At 40.1% G+C, this 20,358-nt stretch overlaps 2 protein-coding genes across 5 annotated transcripts in view; one reads left to right on the plus strand and one right to left on the minus strand.

The window, feature by feature from the left end:
• Window positions 1-2,342: 2,342 nt before the first annotated feature.
• On the minus strand, window positions 2,343-17,337 carry Spa17 (sperm autoantigenic protein 17). Of its 2 annotated transcripts, XM_008835126.2 has the most exons (6): window positions 17,084-17,337; window positions 15,703-15,883; window positions 10,223-10,293; window positions 6,304-6,381; window positions 3,583-3,669; window positions 2,343-2,660 (listed from the first exon to the last, which is right to left on the minus strand). In XM_008835126.2, exons 2-6 carry the CDS (start codon window positions 15,854-15,856, stop codon window positions 2,604-2,606), a joined length of 447 nt encoding a protein of 148 aa, XP_008833348.1. In that variant the 5' UTR covers window positions 15,857-15,883; window positions 17,084-17,337; the 3' UTR covers window positions 2,343-2,603. The 2 variants fall into 2 exon arrangements, with proteins under 2 accessions (XP_008833348.1, XP_008833351.1); XM_008835129.3 differs by lacking the exon at window positions 2,343-2,660 and having other exon boundaries at window positions 3,354-3,669; window positions 17,084-17,333.
• A 113-nt stretch (window positions 17,338-17,450) lies between these two features.
• The window catches only part of Siae (sialic acid acetylesterase), a 50,107-nt gene continuing 47,199 nt past the window's right edge, over window positions 17,451-20,358 (plus strand). For 2 of the 3 annotated variants that reach the window (XM_017798676.2, XM_029564568.1), the window contains exon 1: window positions 17,451-17,569. In XM_017798676.2, the coding sequence (XP_017654165.1) occupies window positions 17,503-17,569 (67 nt within the window). In that variant the 5' untranslated portion in view covers window positions 17,451-17,502. The remainder of the gene's footprint in view (window positions 17,570-20,358) is intronic. The other variant, XM_008835117.3, reaches the window with a different exon arrangement.

Raw genomic sequence — 20,358 nt, forward strand, 5'->3', positions numbered from 1 at the left:
TTCAAAGAAATGTATGGTCTAGCTTTTAGCATAGACTGCAGGCAAATCCACAGAATATTCACTAATTTTAAAAGTATCACTATCACCTGAAAAGAGAGAACCTATGTAAGTTTTAAACCGATCCTTCGACTCAAATTCTCAATAGACAGGAAGCAGGTTGAGAAACCTGCTTATTCACCAAAAGGGGCTTGTTCTCTAAAGGCTTTTGCAAATGCCTCAGGAAGACAGGAAAAGAATGATCTCCAGGAGCTGAGGATGACCAGGTGCCTAATTATGCAACATTATTCCACCACTCATCTCACACAGGCATCCAATGACTGAGTTGGGAGGATCTTCAGTGATTAGTGGGTTGGAGTTGAAGAGCAATCAGAAAGATTGAGAAAGAGCAGCTGAGAGAGAGAAAAAAACCAGATAGGTGCTCTTGAAGTATTACTTGGGTCAGTGAGATTTCGTAATTATGACGGTTACTTGCTTTGTAATTTAAAGGTTTCTACATCAAGAAGAAGTAAAGCTGGACCCAATGTTGATAAGTTTCTCAACCTGAATGATTTGAGGGAACTTTTAGAGGTTTGGAGATAGGAGTGAATAGATTTTACATGTGGGGAGGATGTAATCACAAGAAAGCAGATTTCAGTAGATTGAATTCTTGGTCCCAGTTCCTCCCAACTCGGAAGTAGCATCATGCACACAGAAGAGTTCTTGCAGCTATGGTTTCAGTGGGCAGTAAATTTCCTCATCTTCTTGCCTTTGGGCTTGGATGAATGACTTTTTTTGGTCAATGAGATGGCCAATGCAAGTTGTAAGAGCAAATGCTTGAAATATTTTCACCTGTGGGGTTTTCCTGCTTTTGCTTCTGTGACCTCCACAAATGCTTGTCCTGGTTGCATCTGTCAGCATGGACTCTAGATAGGCTACATGAAGCAGAGGCAGTACAGTTGGCTGAGCTTAGAGCACACAGTATGCCTCAGTGAAAGGATATTGCACTAATTCATGAGAGAGATGATGGGAACTAGGGTCAACATACTACAATTGAAGTAGTGAGATGTGTTTAGTCTCTGGCTATACTTTATAGGTAGAGCCCACAGATTTTGCTGATGGGAGAGAAAGTAGTGAGTTAAGGATGAATCTGAAAATTTGGGCCTGGAGAGCTGAAAGAATAGGGTGGCCTAATGTATGTTAGATTGGTAAACTGTCACATGTTGTTTGAGCTCACTGAGAAGCTGGCTGTGGAAGCTGGGTTGCCCCATCTTCCATTTCAGAACCAAGCATATCTGTGTTTCAGTGTCCTCCAAAGCCCCTTGTTTCAGGATGGGCCAGATCACCTAACTCTGTGACAGGGAGAGAAAAGAGCAAAACAGCTCAAGAGTAAAAACATCATGTGCTTGAAAACAACTAGAAGGTAAACTATCTCCCACAGAAATTATTCGTTATCACTTATCTAGCCCCATGATATAGAGGAAGCCGGAAGTTCAGCCCTGGGAAGCTTGTTCATGGACAAGAAAGCTCAATTGGGAACTCCAGCTGACAGCCTCAATTTCCCCAGTTGGTTTTTGTTGGATGTTTTGAGTGCCCAACTTGACAATGTTATCTGTCTGTTGCTGTTCTTTTATTTGGAAGCATTACCCAAAGCAACACTCTGCTCTGCCTGGGACTCTTTTGCACAGAAACTCCAGCTGGATGCCTTAACAGGGCTTCCTCAGTAGGTTTCTGCTGGATGTTTATCAGCCCTGGGTGTGATAATGTTATCTCTATCTGTTGCTATTTGTTCTTTTATTTGGAAGCCTCACCCAATGGGGACACTCTGCTCTGCCTAGGATTATTCTCTCTACCACAAATGCCAGCTGGCTGCCTTAATGGGGGCTTTCTCAGTTGATTTCTGCTGAATGTTTTGAGTGCTCAATGTGATTCACTCTCTCTCTCTCTCTCTCTCTCTCTCTCTCTCTCTCTTCCAGCTGGATGCCTTAACAGGGCTTCCTCAGTAGGTTTCTGCTGGATGTTTATCAGCCCTGGGTATGTGATAATTATCTCTATCTGTTGCTATTTGTTCTTTTATTTGGAAGCCTCACCCAATGGGGACACTCTGCTCTGCCTAGGATTATTCTCTCTACCACAAATGCCAGCTGGCTGCCTTAATGGGGGCTTTCTCAGTTGATTTCTGCTGAATGTTTTGAGTGCTCAATGTGATTCACTCTCTCTCTCTCTCTCTCTCTCTCTCTCTCTCCCTCCCTCCCTCCCTCCCTCCCTCCATCTCTTGCTACTTATCCTTTTACTTTTGGTATATTATATACTTAATAAATTCACTTATTCAAAACAAAGTATGACTATTGCAGATCATTCTCTGGTCCATACAAAACACTGTTTTCCAAGGTGGGAAACACAGAGAATTGCAGTTTGGGGAGTGGGCAATATTAGGAGCTGTTTTGGACAGGGCTTCTTGAGACATTCAAATAGGAATGTTAAGTAGGTAGTTGGATGTACAAAGTTGGAGCTGGAGGGAGAAAGGTCTCGAACAATCATACGGGGATGGTTATGAAGTCAGTAGACTGAATGACATGGGCAGGTGAGCTTTAAAGAGGAGCCCAATGACTGAGTCAGGAGGATCTTCAGTGATCAGTGGTTGGAGTTGACGAGCACACAGAAAAAGCTTGAGAAGGAGCAGCCTGGAGAGATAGGGAAAAACAACAACAAACAAATGGGTAAGTGCTCATAAAGTATCACTTGGGCCAGGCATTCATGGCACATACCTTTAATCCCAGCAGAGGCAAGTGGATCTCTGTGAGTTCAAGGGCAGCCAGGATACATAATGATATCCTGTCTTTAAACAAACAAAACTCAAAAAACAAAACTATAAGCTATATGAAGAAACAAATATTTACCTCTAATCCTAGGACATTAATGGCACTTAACACATTTTCAATGAGTTGAATGCATGTTATGACAAGTGAAAACCAATGGTACTACTTATAAAATGGCAGGATTTTTACTTATCCTTATAATTCAAACTACTAAAAATAAGGGGCTTGGGGTGTAGCACAGGATTAGAAGCAACAGAGTACTTGTCCACTACACTCAAAGCCCAGGATCCATCTACAGCCGCACCACCTCACCACTAAAAACAACAAATAAGTAGACTTAACCTTGAAAGGCAGTGACATTCTTTTCTGTCAGACATGAAACAGAAGCCAAAGATCATTTTCATGGATGTGTTAGGGAGGACTCATTCACTAGATAACAATTAGCCCACATGACCTCTGAGATCACAGAAGCTTCAGATACTCCAGTTCTGACACTGAATCTGAAGGTGTTTCTTCAGGTTTGACAGGATGAACATCAACAGTCCTCGTGCTCCCGAGTGGTGTAGTGGCATGTTTATTAAACAAATGCTCATGACAGGTTTTCACAATAGCAACAAATGTTATTCCACAACATCAAATCTCTTACTGAGGGAAAAAAAATGACAATCACGATATTGATCGATCTGGATTCTTTTTTCAAGTTTTCTGGGGGGTAAAGCTGGTGTCCGCACTAGTTTCCCTCTTCGTTTTCACCCTGTTCACCTTTATCTGACTTCATTTTCTTTACCTCTTCTCTGGCAATGTGTCCCCGGAAGACTGATTGGATTTTGAGAGCAGCACACTCCTCCTTTTCTTTATCTTCCTCAGAAGACTCCTTAATTGAAAGGAGAAAAAGAGGCTTCTCCAGCAGTCTGTATTTTTGATGCCACAAAACAAATGTAGAAATTTAACCGGGGTACAGATGCAACTATGTGAGAGCTGTTGCTTCCTGGGAGGATTTTATATGTTGCCACACTGTATGTGTATCAAACACTGAATGCCAAATAGCAGAGATTCAGTGTTGCCACTCCTTAATATGTCTCACAATAAATGATCAGTGCCAACTTCTTTTCTCTTGTTCCCAAACAGCTCCTATTTAAAGTTTCCTGAGAAATACTGTTCTTAAGGTGGGTAATAAGAAAGAATATTTGAAGCACAGTGCAAATGCTAAGACTAGTAGATGTGCTGTTCTGAAATAATTACCATTCCATAGGATTTAAATGTTAAATTAGTGATTTCTAAGTGCTTAATCAATCAATACAATCCATCTAGAGGTGGAGCATCAGAGAGAAATTCATTTACTCCAGTAATGTCAGGTTTAGCATGATTGGCTGAACACTGGCATATAGTTTCTTTTTTCCCTTTCTCTCTTTTTAAAAAAAAATTTAGGTATAATGTACAGATGGCAAAAATGCATTGGTCCAGCCAGGTGTGGTGGCACATGCTTTTGATCCCTCACTTGGGAGGCAAAGGCAGGCGGATCTCTGTAAGTTGGAAGCCGGCCTGGTCTATATAGCAAGTTCCAGACCAGTCAGGGCTGCACTGTAAGACTAAGTCTCAACAACAAAACAAAACAAAATCAAAAACAAAAAGCACAGATCCTAGGTGTACAACTGAAAAAAATATATGGTCCTTAATATCTTTGTAAGTTATAAAGATGATAAATATACATTTAAAAACTCAAACTTGGGGCTGGAGGGATGGTTCAGTGGTTAAGAACACTGACTGTTCTTGCAGAGGACCCAGGTTCAATTCCCAGCACCCACATGGTGGCTACGAACCGTCCTTAACTCCAGTTCCAGGGGAATCCGACGTCTTCTGACCTCTGCAGCATTGCACAACACGGGTGCACTCACATGCATGCAGGCAATACACTCATACATATAAAATAAAAGTTAAAAAAAAACCCTCAAACTTGCAGTGAAAAGCTGAAAAGTTTTCTTCACCCTCCCAAATTCTGCACCTAAGAAGCAACCATTATTATAGGGTGTGTGTGTGTGTGTGTGTGTGTGTGTGTGTGTGTGTGTGTGTATATGTGTGTCTATGGATATATCCTTCTAAAATTTCTCTCTCTATATTTATATGAAGACATATTTGCTTTTAATTTTAAAAACAAGATCATGCTAACCACTGTTCTACAACTACTTTTCCCATATGACAACATATCTTGATTCTCTTTTCTGTTATTATTTCTCATATAATTTTGCTCATTTTTTTGAGGGATAGAAGTCTACTGTATTTCACTCTACTGATGTGTTTTGCTTTATTTACTGAGTTACTTGTTCATGGACCTTTGAGTGGTTCAATCCCCTCTAATACATACCATGAGGTAAATTTAGCTCTTAAACTTATAAATACAGATGGAGTGGTATAAAATACTGAGAAGATTCCCCAGTATGGGCAAGTGAATTGCTTTCATTAAATATCAATGAGACCCTAATTCAAATTCATGAAAGTTTGTAGAAGGGCATCTATAAAAGAGGTAAGGAAATGATACTCTATCTTCCCTGACTTCCTATTACATTTGATGCCAATGTTGGGCTAGCTGTGTACTGATATAATTTTGGAATAACAAGGAAAAGCTGTGCCTCAGCAGGTGGGAAGTTAGCTATTCCTTTAGGGGCACATTCATCTTAAGTATCAACTATTGTTGACTGGGATACTAGGGCATGAAAAAGAACTCAGAACTCTCAACTTTGACATTGTAGAGAATGAGTTTTTCTTTCCCACAAAGCCCAGGCTTTCTTAATCTGGACTATGAAGATTATAGGCAGCCATGTGCTGGTAAATGTTTAACTGGCTATATAGAAAATATAATAAAACACTGCTGACCCCCCAAACCCCACCAAAGATCTGATCTGTAGTGCTTACCTTAGTCTTAATACTTTTGAGTATCAGATTTTAAGCTATGAAAATGATACAACTGAGCATGGAATTGGGTAGGATGTGCACAATCATCTCTGGGTACTATCTTCAGCACACCACTGAATAACAGAGAGCTACCTTTGGAGGTGGACTTCCCTAGGTCTGCACTGACTTGGATGTAGGCTGCTAAGGCAAGCAAGCAACTTTGTAGAGGACCATGCATGGAACATGAGTAAGCCATGTTGTGTAAAGCCATTTTATTTGGCTATATATAATTCTGTTTTTCCTTTTGTTATCTCTGAGCCTTTTCCAGAGTGCGATGGGAATAGTAACAATAAGTAAAATTATCCAAAGTGGAACATCAATGTGAAAGATCAAGACAGGGCTTGAGGTTCTTTGTATGCGTTTTTTTCAAGGGCAGATTTTCTGACCACTAACAATACTGAAAAATAAGATTTATTAAAATGAGAAGAATGAATTTATGAAAAGGATCCACCAGTTTATCACTGATGTTGATTATCTAGAAAGTAAAAGTCTAATTTTAACAACATAGCTAATATGCTGATACATATTTGCAGTACAACTTTACATGGAAAATACATACTAAGTCAGTAACTGGTGCTTCGTCTCTCCCAGATGCCTTGGCCATTTCTTGTTCATATTCCTCAGATTGTTCTTGGTCCTGGAAAGAGGAGAGAAGGCCAAATAGGCATTGTTTGCAAAATAACGAAGTCTTAAGCCAAATGGTTTAAGAAGTAATTGGAAATTAAGGTACAGAGAAGCAGGAGGAGTTAAAGATATATTTAACTTTTAACAAGGAAAATATCTTGAAACAAGAAGAAATAAATGAAAATCCAACGTGTAAACCATTGTCTTGTATTAAAAGTTCCTAAGATGTCATAATGATTCCTGAAGAAAGTAGGAAAAAAGATGCCAATAATTTCTAAAATAGCAATTAAATAAATGTTGTGTTCCATAGTGTGAAGTCAAGTTGACTTTTTAATGAAATTTGTGGATTTAAAACTATTACTTTTTCCTAGTTCCCTGTCTAGAACTTGTAATGTTAATTACTCTTGCCTTTATGTTTCCTTCACATTTCCTAGACACGATTCAAGGACTTTCTTTTCCCCTTACAGATAAGAGTAACGCAATTTGGGAGTCTTTTAGATAGACCCACTGAAGGGGTACTCCAAATTGCCTCACCCTGTGTCCCTGGGGTAAAAAGGCCTCAAAGAAAAGTAGCCAGTTTCTTGGCTAAAAGTCAAAATGTCCTCGGGCCTCTTAACAACATACTCCGTTCCAAAGGCCAAAAATGTCGAAAATATTTGGGAGCTTTTACCTAATCCTTAAAAGATTTTAGAGTTACCTCTTCAGAGGGGGGAATGTTAGAGTAGCCAAAAGCCCCATAAAAAAAAAAAATCAAAGAAGAAGAAAGAGTACATGGAGTTATCAGAAAAAATGATGGAGAGATATGGGAGGAGTTGGAGGGAAGGGAGTGGGCATAGATTTGATCAAAACACCTTATATGCATATATGAAATTCTCAATAAATTATTTATTTAAAAAAACCCCATGAACCTAACATGATGGTGCATGCCTTTAATCCCAACATGCAGGAGGCTGAGGCAGGTGGACCACTGTGAGTTGGAGGCTAGTCTGATCTAAATAGGCAGTTCCAGGTCAGCTGGGACTATAGGGAGACCCGGTCTCAAAAAACCCAAACCAGATAAACAGAAAATGATCCATACCTTCCATCTTTAATATATCCGCTCAACTCTACACTTTTTTAGACTTCAGTAATAGCTTACATATTTCATATACATTATTTCAAGTATCATTGTATGCCTGGAAAATTTTGTTCTACACCTGACCTTTCAAAATCGAAATGAAATTCATTAACTTTGTTGATTACTCCAAAAACAAGCAAATAAACAAAAAAACCCACAAAAAACTAAGTATTACAGATGAAAAGGAGCTCTGGGGAGAGGGCAGTGGGGGTGTCAATGATCAAGTATATGATGTGTGCCTAAGAAAACATCACAGTGAAACCCATGATTAAATTAATACATATCTGATTAAATTAATATGCAGTAATGTATTAAACAAAGGAGGTAAGATTTGCTGGGGGGGTGGAACTTAAGTATAAAAAAGAACAATCTCCATCAGTTTTGATGTGGCTATTTATGTCTTCTCCCCCAAATAGAGTAGTCCAAATTTAAGTATATATAAGTAAATAAATAACATAAAATCATTAGAATTCAAAAGAAATAGAAACACCCAGAATTTCCTATGTAACATGAGGCTATAACAATATTTCAATATTACCTCTTTGATTTCATAAAAATGAATAAAAAACAGGATTGTAGAGATTCTACCAAAACAGAAATAGAAACATGCAGCTGCAAATGGACAGAAATTCATTTTTGAACTTAGAGTGACAGCTACATGTACAAGTTATTTCCTCAGCTGTCTAGAGCAGTGCTCTACTTTTTAAAAAATTATTAATTTTAGGGGCTGGAGAGATGGCTGAGTGGTTAAGAGCACTGACTGCTCTTGCAGAGGACCTGGGTTCGATTCCCAGCACCCACATGGTGGCTATGAACCATCCTTAACTCCAGTTCCAGAGGAATCTGAAGCCCTCTTCTGACCTCCGCGGCATTGCACTTACATACACGCAGGCGATATACTCATACACATAAAATAAATAAAATAAAATTTATTAATTTTATCATCACATCATCATCATCATCATCATTTTTAGATAGAGCTCACTGTTACTCATGCTGGAGCTGAAACTTTGGGTTCAAGTGACCCTCCTGCCTCAGCTTCTTCAGTAGCTGAGATAAGTGGGCCATGCCACTACGCTGAGCTAATTTTCTCAAATTTTAATGTACCTACAAATTACTTTCAGGAATCTTCTTAAAAGGTAACTTTTGCTTTGTAGACCTGTGTACAGATTGAGACTTAATTTCTTTTTATTTTTAAATTTTTTGAGTGTTTTGCCTGCGTGGATGTAAATGCACCATGTATGCAATGCCCACGAAGGCCAGAAGAGGGTGTCAGATCCTCTGCAACTGGAGTTACAGACAGTTGTGAGTCATCATGTGGATGCTGGGAACTGAACTCTGGTCCTCTGCAACACTAGTCAGTGCTCTTAATCACTGAACCATTTCTCCAGCCCCGAGACTTAATTTCTATCAAGTTCCCAGTTGATGCTAACGTTGCTCCCATGTAGCCCCCACAGTCTTCATTCAAACTATAGGACAGAATGTACTGAGTGCCATTTTCTCAGTTCTCCCAACAATGATGCCAAACCAGAATCAGATGCAGTGGGTGCCTTCAATGAATGCCAATCTTGGTTGAGAATGGACTATCTTTGAAAATATTACTAATGAGAAAGATGAGTTCAGTCACTAAAGAGACTAGCTTTACAGTAAAACTCTATCATTATCTTTAAATTAGTTTTTTTGTAATGTAAAATAATAATTGTACTGATAGTGTTTTATGAAATATAATTCATTAACTAAATAAATAATTTGCTAAGAATTGTGATGCTCAATAAAGTTTGAAGAATAAAAGATTACTGTGTGGCAATCAACCCCTTTCTTCCTGCTAGTCATCTTTAGATTCACTACCTGTTCTCAGTTTTGATATTTTAGAAAATTTCTTATCAGAAAATAGAAAATTGAAAAGTATTTTAAAAATGTGTGTGTGTGTGTCTGTGCGTGTGTGCGTGAAAGAGATGTAAGTGGTTAAAAGAGAGCATCAGATCTCCTGGAGCTGGCGTTACAAGTGGTTGTGAACCACCAACTTGTGAGCTACCTGATGTGGGTGCTGGGAAGTGAACTCAGGTCCTCTGGAAGAGCAGTAAGCACTGAATCACTAAGTCATCTCTCTAGACCCATAATTTACAAAGTTTTAATAAGTTATTTATAATGCTTCACACATTTCTTAGAATTTTGTGGGGATCATAACAAATTGTTTTATTTTCTAAATAATACTTTATTTAAAGCTGGGTATGGTGGTGCACACATTTAGTCCCAGCACTTGAGAGGCAGAGGCAGGTGGATCTCTGTGAGTTCAAGGGCAGCCTGGTCTACATAGTGAGTTCCAGGACAGCTGGGGCTACAGGGAGACCCTGTCTCAAAAAGACACAAAAAACCAAAAACCAAAAACCAAAAAACAAACCAAAAAAAAACCCCAAAACCAAAAACCAAACAAAAAACAAAAAAACCCTTTAGTCTTAAATTTTATGTGTATGAGTGTACTGCCTGCATGTATGTAAGTGTACCCATGTCATGCAGTGCCTGTGGAGGTTAGAAGAGGGAGTTGGATCCCCTAGAACTGGAATTATGGATGGTTGTTAGCTGCCATGTGGGTGCTGGGATTAGAACCTGGGACCTGTGCAAGAGCAGCCAATACTCTTAACACTGAGTCATCTCTCTAGCCATCACTCCAGCCCCACAACTTCTTTTACAGATAGACGAAATTAAAGCCAAATCTAGTAGTGTCACAAGACTATACCTTGAATGCGTGGTTGTTATAGAAGCGGTCATCTAGCTTAGCCCCCCATTCTGCTGGATCAAAGTTGGTTTCTAAATAATAAAAATAATGTTATGCTTATTTTGAGTTCATTAAAGTGACTCTAAAACAGTAAAGGAAAACAAGTTTCTTTTACTGACAGTTGAAAATCTTATTGACAGTGAACACAGCCGACTGATGCAGACAACTGATTACTAAATATATGCCGGCCAATTTAACATTAAACAAGTCCTTGGGGAACATTTACAAAAGCACTTAAAAATCCCCATAATTTCTGTCTTCACAGAATTCCTAACAAAGTGGGAGAGACAGAACAAATGTTAGTATTTTAAAATAAATATAGACATGAAAAAACATGCATTAGCACATACAGGAAAGTGTATGAAAAGACGCTCAGGAGTGAGGAAGTTCGGGAAAGTGAAGTACAGGAGACATTTTCAAATGAGGCACATTGTTCAGACAGCTGACATAGACAGGACGTGTTTACACTTAAACAGAATTTTTAATTTTCATGATAAAATTCTTCAAACTTTGAAAGGAAAACATTTTAAAAACCTACTCTGTGTACATTACCTAGATGCTACAAGCAACAACTCACGGTTTGTCTCATCTATCTATAACCTTTTCTTTTGATGATTTTTTTTTTGGTCTTTTTGAGACAGGGTCTCCCTGTAGCCCCAGCTGTCCTGGAACTCACTATGTAGACCAGGCTGGCCTTGAACTCATAGAGATCCGCCTGCCTCTGCCTCCCGAGTGCTGGAATCAAAGGCGTGTGCCACCACACCTGGTTTCTTTTGATGATTTTTAAGCCAACCTTAAGCACCCTATTAATTTACCTATAAATATTTTTCAGTATGTACCTCTCAACTGTAGCCTTGAAGCATAGGCATAAACCATTATTATACCTAAATATTAACAGTATTTCCCTAACATCATTCTGCATTTAATCAACTATCCAGATTTCCCTTGATGTCTTAATTTATACTGCCTTTTCTTATGCCTTTCAAACCATTTTAATGGAAAATCTACCACCATCTAATTTTTCTTTGCAAATTATTTGTTGATGAAATTGGGCCAGTTTTCCTTTGGAATTTTCCAGTGTAGATATTTCTGACTCTCCAAAGTGGATTTTAACAAGGTCGTTTGCCCTTGAATTCCCTGTAGGCTGATAGATCTGTAGATTTGATCTGATTTTTTTTAGCATGAATACTTGAGTAGTGGAGCTGTGTAACCTCCTCAAAAGATAAGTAATAGCTGTTCTATTTTTAAATAATTTTATGGGCTCCTGATGATTGTTGCCTAGATAATTTCTTTAGAGATTACAAAATGCTAATGTTCTCAGTATTTATTTTGCTGTGGACTCAATAAAGAAAATGGTCACTCTCCTCACTGACTTGGTTACCTTGAAATATGACCCTTGCAAACAAGGAAGGATAGACTTAATTCCTTCCCTTCATCAGTTTTCAGAATGACTAGCTGGGTCCCTAGCATCTTCTTGTGATGACCAAATAGTGGGGAGTTTTGTTTGTCTGGTTTTAGCATTATGAGCTCACAAATATTTAACAATCTAGGTGAATTCCAGTCCACTGAGCTTATTATTCTTCTTGATTCTATATTTGTCTAAAATTTGGCTAGTGGTTGCTTATTCAGGCATTCAGAGGTTCCTCAGGCCTTTGCAAACAACTGTAGAAATCATGAGGACTTTCTTTGTTTCCTGGAATGGAAAGATGGTCAATCTTGACTTCTGTATTTATCCTCAATTTATCATCAGCGTATGGAATTTCCTGCAAATCCTGGTTTATGGGGAATGGTATTCAAGATGACAAGGTATCCACTAACATGTGGCTAGTCATATTTTGAATTTTTAAAAATGGAGCTAGAGGGGCTGGAGAGATGGCTCTGTGGTTAAGAGCACTGACTGCTCTTGCAGGAGACCCGGGTTCGATTCCCAGCACCCAGATAGCAGCTATGAACCGTCCTTAACTCCAGTTCCAGGGGAATCTGAAGCCCTCTTCTGACCTCTGTGGCACTGCATGACACGGGTGCATTCACATACATGCAGGCAATACACTCATATATTTAAAAAAAATGGAGCTAGAAACCAATTTCATTAAAAATTTTATTACATTTTTAATTAGTGTGTGTGTGTGTGTGTGTGTATGTGTGTATGTGTGTGTGTGTGTGTAAGTATGTATGGGCATACCTGTGCCATGGCATGTGTGTGGAAGTTAAGATTTCTGAAAACCAGAGGACTGTTTTCAAAAGCTGGTTCTCGCCTCTCACTATGTGGGTCCCAGGAGTTAAACTAAGGCCTTCAGGCTTGGCAGCAGGTGTCTTGACCTTCTGTGCCAACTGAAACCCACTATGTTCATTTTAAGATAAAACATGAATTTAATTCAAGTTCAAGATTACAAGATTTTAATTAAACTAATCTTAAAATTTATTTTTCGTACATCCAAAATCTTATTTCTAACGACACTAGCACTGCTACTTGATTTATATGACAATACACATACACATTTAAAAAATATTCCAGAATAACTCTATGTATTATTATTCAACTTTCCATCACTGTCACAAATATTGGAGATAAATCAATTTACAAAGAGGGAAGGTGGGACTGGAGAGATGGCTCAGTGGTTAAGGGCACTGGCTGCTCTTGCAGAGGACCCAGGTTCGTCTCTCAGCACCCACATAGTGCCTAACAACCATCTGTAACTCCAGTTCCAGGGGATCTGACCCCCTTGCTGGCCTCTGTGGTCACTGCATACATGGGTGCACTTACGTACATGCAGGCAAAACATTCATACACATAAAAAGAATAAAAAAGAGAAAAGGTTTATTTTGGTTCACAATTCTAGGGGTCTTAAAGAATGATTGGCTTTGTTGTTTGGACCAGTATAAAAATTATGATGTAATAAAAGGTGTAGAGGTGGAGCTTCTAGGTAATAAACACATATACATAATTTTGGCAGGTATTACTGAGTTCCTCTTCTTTAAGTTGTGCCATTTCACATCTTTACTCTGAGTGGATATGAGTGCTGACTTTTCTTAGCCTTATCTACACACCATACTATCAAACTTAGTATGAGGAATGGTGGTTGGTAGTTCAGTATAATTGAAAAAAAAGTATATATATATATATGTGTGTATGTGTTTGTATGAGTGTATGTATATGTGTGTACAAGTGCCTGCAGAGGCCAGAGACCTTTTGGTCAGATCCCCTGGAACTGGAGTTAAAGGTAGTTGTGAGCTGCCACATGTGGGTATTGGGATCTGAACTTGGGTCCTCCAGAAGAGCAGCAAGTGCCATCTCTCCAGCCCCAGTATGGTGTAATTTTGATTTGGACTCTGTTATTATAGGTCAGTTTGGGTAGATTTTCATGTTAAGGGCTATCTGCACTTATTTTTGTTTGAATATTTGTTGATGTATCTTGCCCACTTTTCCACTGGGCTTTTGGTATAGGTGTGTTAGAATACACTATTGTTACAAGCTCTTTACTTATTAGATTTATTAACCTACTGGGTTGTAAATTGCAAATATCTTTTCTCAGTTTATCATTTGTATTTTCATTTTCTTCATGGTGTGTCAACTGTTATATAAAAGTTTACTTTCATGTTGTCAGTTCCATCATTCTGTTCCTTAGCTGTATCTGGGTTTTGAAGCAATGAAGGCAACTGAGCAAGCAACATGTTTTCTCATGTGATAGAGAAATTACTCTTTATTTTCTCCTAGCATTTGTATGGTTTGTTTTAAAATATTTAAATCCCCAAACAATTTAGAATTTATCTCAGTGTATGATATACAGAACTGATACAAGTTTGTTTTTCCATTCTTATCTCAATATCATTTAAGAGGTCTATTTTTCCCTGGTGATTTGAGATCACTTACATTATATATTAATACGTTTCCTGTCACAGAAAATTGTGTGGAAAACTGGACTAGAAGTCCACAATGATATATTTTGCCTTTACTTGCAGAGACTAAATTCTTATACTGTATCAGCTGATGATGTACCTGATAACACAGGTGGAAGTGGGTATGGTGGGTAAATAGTTTTCAAATGGTTTTAGCCATTGTTTATTAGTTAGAGAACTAGCATTCTGAGGCCATTAGTTGAATCATCAATTGCTTTTGATTACTGTGATCTGGTAACAATGACTCAAATGTTTTTGCAATGGTATGTTCCTGAGTTCTAAAATTAAACAAATGACTAAAGACTTTTACTGCATGAATTTGTAAAATTAATGTTTTAATAACGAAATTCATGTTCATGAAAGTTCACTTCTTTCACCAAAGGATTTATTTTAATAACCTTTTCCCCCTAAATTTTCAGAATGTGCAGCAAATATTCATTCTGACTGGATATGGAAAAGACCAGTAGTTGTCAGGAAATTGGTAGAAACTGTGAGCTCCTGAAGGCCAGCAGAGAAGGGGGTGGAGCTGTCCAGTGTGAGCTTTTTAAATTCAAGCCTTGTGAACTTTTTAAATTGAAGCCTTTTGCTGGATTTCCTTTCTGCAAAATGATTTAAAATGGAATGTCTGTTTGCTTGGGACTATCTCTAGTCTACCACTCTGTTGGAATACTATAATCAAAAGATAAGAAAGCTTTATAAAACGGTTGTTCTAGTCAAGAGTATGTTTTTTTCCCCTCTTGACCACTAGGCTGAAAGTCTTGAGCCTTCAAGGATAGGATTTGGAAATTTCATTTATGGAAGTGAAGAAATCTGTCTCTCAACCAAAGAGCTACTGTTAGTGTGAATCTTAGTCTCTGGACAGGGTGGAACTTGAAGAGTATAAAGAATGGAGATCAGTTTTCCAAACTGGCAGTTCACCTTTCAAAGCAGTCGGTCTCTGTGCCTTTATTAAAAAGCAGTTTCATATACCTCAGTGAATACCAATTTATTTCATCTAAGGAGTGTTGAATTATTTTTATAACACTTATAATACTTTCAAATGAGAAGAACCAAAATTTAAAGAAAACTGCAAATTATCCTCTCAGGAAGAACAGGCAGTCAACGAGTGGGGATGCATGAGAACAAGTCTAGGGGAGAGTGGAGAGGTATACTGAAGGATTCTTTAAAATCTCCTTCCATACTGTGTGTCCCTGAGAAATACAGTAAAAGTGCTGGGGGCGGGGGGCAGGTAAACTGGTAGTCTTGAATAATGTGAAACTAAGAGACACTGTCCAAGAGGTTCATATTGTTTCAGACAGCAAAACAAATTATTTGAAACCACCTGCCTCATAAAGGCTTTCCATACAGCGAAGATGGTCTTAAGGCTTTTTTGGTATGTGTATGGTTTGTGGTGTGCATTCGTGTCTTCCTGTGTAAGTGTTTGAGTGTGTGTGTGTGTGTGTGTGTGTGTGTGTATGCCAGAGTAGCTTCTTTTATCTTAACTTTTACCATAACAAAATACTTAATTTTTTTTTTTAAAAAGCCCATTTTAAAAAAAAGCTTACTCTCTCTTTTCTCTAGAAGGTTCTCAAAGTATGCTGCGGCAAAAGCTGGTATATTTTCCGGTTGCTCCCTCAGAATCTCCCGTGTCAGCCCTTCAAGAAGATTTCCAAATCCTTGAGGAATTCGGCAGTGGGTGTTTGAGAATGGAATCGACATCTCCTTGGGAAGAACTGCCTATGGCACCTAGAGATTCATTAAAAAGTGTCCAATTTTTAATGTTCCTAATTTTAATTGCATAGTCACAACTACAACCCAACTCACAGTCATAACTCAAATTATTTCTCAGACCCAGATTTTCTGAACTTCAACTTTGTTTTTAAATTCCCCAAAACCCAAGGTCATGGAGATGGCTCAGTGGGTAAAGTTGCTTGTCATCAAACTTGATGACCTGAGTTCGATCCCTGGGACTCACATTGTGGAAGGAGAGGACTTACTCCCACAAGCTGTTCTCTGACTTCCACAACCCCTGTGGCATGTGCGCACCGCCCCCCCCCCCACAAAATAATGAATAAAAAATTTTCCCATGACCCATGTGTGCTTTTTTTCCCCAATAGTTATGAATTATAGTATTATACAGACCCTTTCAACAGGACAAACTATTGTTTTTTCATTACAAAACTGTGTTTTCATTGTGACATTAAGTACTTTTTCCGTCTTCCTGTCCTTAAAGAAGTAGTTCTGCTAACCCTCAATATTTAGTTTAATTTTACATTTCGGAGAAGACCGTGTTTAAGGTCTAAAAAAATATTAAACCAGTTTAGGTACTACATAGAAATTACTCTAATTTGTTGAATAGAATTTCACTCCCTCCGCGCCCCCCCCACCCCCAGCTGCCACATCTAATGCCTGACCTTTTAATGCACCTGTATTCTGGGATGGGGATTCAGAAAGGGAGGAAGGCCATGGTTTTGAAATCTCAGCCTTGGAAGTTTCTGGGAGTCTCGATTTCTGGTTTGGTTTTGACCAGGTCTTCTTAGTCTTTTTGAGACAGGGTCTCCCTGTAGCCCCCAGCTGACCTGGAACTCGCTAAGGTCTCCCTGTAGCCCCAGCTGGCCTGGAGCTCACCATGTAGACCAGGCTGGCCTTAAACTCACAGAGATCTGCCTGCCTCTGCCTCCCAAGCGCTGGGACTTCAGGCGTGAGCCACCACGCCCAGCTAGTGTTCTGTAACACAGGGCTGGTCCTTGGGTGTTTGCCTATCTAGGGTTACTGGAGAAGGTGCACGAGGAACAAGGCGGGGCGCTGGGAGGGGTGTGCGCTGGGGGCTGGGGGCCCTAATCTGTGGACAGGCTTCCCGGCTTCTCTTGGGGGAAGCAGGTGACTACGGAATCACCGCAGGGCTGTGAAGAGTCTAGGTGAGACCCGCACAGAGAGAGGACGGACCGGGGGGAAGACTGGTCAAACCGTGGGTGGGACGTCGAGCGCCAACGTTCCAGATTCTCCCAAAACCCGCTGCCTAGGTTCCCGGTCCGCCCCAGATTCCCGGAGTGTCGGCGATGCCGGGAGAATAGGACACGGGAAGGAAAAAGGCGAGGCCTCCGCGTCGTTGGGAGTATCTTCCAACTGGTGCCGATGGTTCTGGTTGTTTTAGCTCGTTGCTGGGTAACGTTTTTTTTTTAACTACGGGAGCCGGGAAGGAGAGGGGAGCGCCTCATGCGGAGCCGCGGATGGTTTTGCGCAGTGAAGGCCAAGAGGTGGAGCCCTCCTCCGGGCCCCCCAGACCACGCCCACACCTCCTGCCCCGCCTATCGCACTACAGGCCCCTCCCCGTCCGGATACGTTGACCTGAGACCTTCGCCAGCATGGTCGTCCCGCGCTCTGTGTTTGGCCTGTCGCTGCTCATAATCCTGAGGGCCGGCACAAGTGCAGGTGAGGCGGCTCGGCTTCGCCAGACCCTTGCCCGCCAGGCCTTCTGCGGGATCCTTCCCTCCCCGAGGACGGGTCTGATCCCGGGTCAGGACCGGTCTTCTCCCACCCAGGCCTGCTGTGCAGGTGTCTTCCGGGCCGCTCCCACGCTCCGTCCTTAACTTGCAGCGTCCAGCAGGGGGAGAGTTTGGTTATCCGAGTGGGGAAGGTGCTAATGTGCCCAGACCTAAGCCTTCAGGGGAGCTCAGAGAGAAGGGGGCGAAGCTAGTTAGATAATATTTGGAAACAGGTGACTGAATCATCCAAAAACACTTAAGCACCTGCCCCCTCAGTGGTGCCCTTGGGAGGGCTTCTATCAGGATGGGTGCCTCGAGGGAATTAAATTTTAGTAGTTTAAGTGGTTATTAGGGCTAAGAAATACAACCCCCTCACTAGCTCGGAATAATTTAAAGCTCAGGTTTGATTTCTGGTACAGCTCAGAGATAATTGGTGGAGGGATAATACATTGGGGAGGGGCCTGATTCACACTGCCCATCATGCAAGTCAGAGCCTGTCATTTGAACAGCCAAGGCCGGGTACTGGCTTGCAGCATGGAGATAGAAGACAAGAAATCTGGTCTTTCAAAGTAAAGTGATAACATCCCCCCATTTCTTTTTCTTTAGACCACTGAAAGACTGGACCCCAAGAGTCCTGTTAAGAAATAAAATGTAGGGAGTAGAGCTTAGTGGTAGAGCCCTTGGCTAGCATGCTAGAGAAATGGGCTCCCATCAGCACAAGAAATAAGTGAAAATGAGGTGGGAGAATGGCATGACTGCTGTTCTACCCAAGCATAGACAGCAGCCCCATACATAGGTTTCAAAGCTACTACCTCTACTAGTGAGTCCCCAACTCTCATCCCTACTCAGCGACCATTGCTGTCAGTCGTAGGTGAGGAGAAGATAGAGAAGAGAGAGCCATTATTTTATTGGTTTTCCTGCTAAGGGCTGATAACATTAATATCACCATTTTATGTCTTTTGGGTCATATTTCATGACCTTCATTAGCACTTGTGCTCTAGATTTCGCTCCCTTATTTGGTTGCATATCCTAACATCTTTCCTTTAATAGTGAGTGGACCCTTGAGCTCACCACTCAGTTTGAGAACTATAACATTGTGAGTTTTATTAAGATTGCCTGTACACTCTTCACTACATTTGCTGGACCACCAAGAGGTAACCACTGTTCTAAATTCTTTGCTAGTGCGCTTGTAATGATGGTCCCTTCCCCACAGCGCTCATTCCTAGTTTTATACTTCAACTCAAATGAAGGGAGAAATCGATAACCTTAAAAAAATTCATGTTGAGTATGTCTTGTATTTATCCACACAATTACCGATCTTTCTGTTTCTTCATTTTTGTCCATTGCTCAGTTCCTCAGTATGTTCCACTATTCAGCTTGGAATCTGAGCTTTAGTTTTTATTTATTAATTTTTAACTTTTTTTTTTTTTTTTTTTTTTTTTTTTTAAGGGGTCTCCCTATAGCCCCAGCTATCCTGGAACTCACTATGTATTGAGACAGGGTCTCCCTGTAGCCCCAGCTGTCCTGGAACTCACTATGTAGACCAGGCTGGCCTTGAACTCAGAGATCCGCCTGCCTTTGCCTCCCTGAGTGCTGGGATTACAGGCATGTCACCACACCGGCTATTTTTTACTTTTATAAATATTTTATTTATTTTATGTGTGTGAGTTTGTTGCCTGCATGTATGTAAGTACATCTGTGTCTTGCAGTGCCTGAGGAGGCATCAGATCCCTTGGAGCTGGAGTTACAGATGGTTGTTATCTGCCATGTGGGTGCTGGAAATCGAACCCAGGTCCTCTGCAAGAGCAGCCAGTTCTCTTAACCATCTCTCCAGCCCTAGAATCTGAGCTTTATAAGGACAGAACATATAATTTTTGAGTTACCATCATAATCTATCTGTAGCAAAATGGAAATTACAGTAACTTTGGAATTAGGTAATGTGACTTCTAATCCTGTCATAAAAACTGCCTTCTGATCTGAGGCCAAAGAAATTCAATGTCTGCAGTGTTTTAAGTACTCTGTCACAAGATAAGCTCCTAGAAGATTATGAGATCCCTTGCAGCAAGAATTTTTATCTATTGTTATTGTTTTTTCCTTCCATTGTTATAGCTTTAATGTGTAAAACAGTGCCTGGCACACAGTAGATATCAATAAAAAATATTTGTTAAATTTATGACTATGTGATCTACTTTTAAAAAAATGCTTAATCTATTCATGTCTTATTCTGTTGATCAGTAATACGGTTATACCTCTTGATCAGTAAGTAACGAGACTTATAAAGATGCTTTCCACTTCCAGCATTCTTAGCGCATCATAAAGCCATATACAAGGAGGCTCTATAAGTGTGTGTTGGCAAACACAGACTGACTTGAAAAGGCATTCCCTAGCCTAGAGCTACTGGTTGCATGCTCAGCTATGTAAGCATTTTCTTCACTTCATGCCTCTTCTTAAATCCTACTTAATCTTTATTTATGCCTTTGATTTTGGCTTTTGTTCTGTACCTACCCAAGACAGGGTCCTCCTACACATGTGCTTCCTGGTTTCCCCAGCAGGCTGCCAACCTGCTGATGCAACTCTGGGGTGTTGTGGTTCCAGAGTATTTTGCTCATGATACTTGTGTATCTTTGCTTGTTATGCCTTCTGGGTGACCTTTGATTGTCATGCATGTAGATTTCAGGATGAAAGAGAGAGGGAGAGAGAGAAGGAGAGAGAGAGAGAGAGAGAGAGAGAGAGAGA

Source organism: Nannospalax galili, unplaced genomic scaffold, assembly GCF_000622305.1.
Source record: "Nannospalax galili isolate Female #2095 unplaced genomic scaffold, S.galili_v1.0 scaffold690, whole genome shotgun sequence".
NCBI lineage: Eukaryota > Metazoa > Chordata > Mammalia > Rodentia > Spalacidae > Nannospalax > Nannospalax galili.

Excerpts from the sequence above, each read along its gene's own strand:
- Spa17 (XM_008835126.2), bottom strand. The coding sequence starts at position 15,856 with ATGTCGATTCCATTCTCAAACACCCACTGCCGAATTCCTCAAGGATTT. Across the intron at positions 6,382-10,222 it reads ATAACAACCACGCATTCAAG|GACCAAGAACAATCTGAGGA; the intron begins GTATAGTCTTGT and ends TCCTCTTTCCAG. Across the intron at positions 3,670-6,303 it reads AAGCACCAGTTACTGACTTA|GAGTCTTCTGAGGAAGATAA; the intron begins GTATGTATTTTC and ends CTTTCAATTAAG.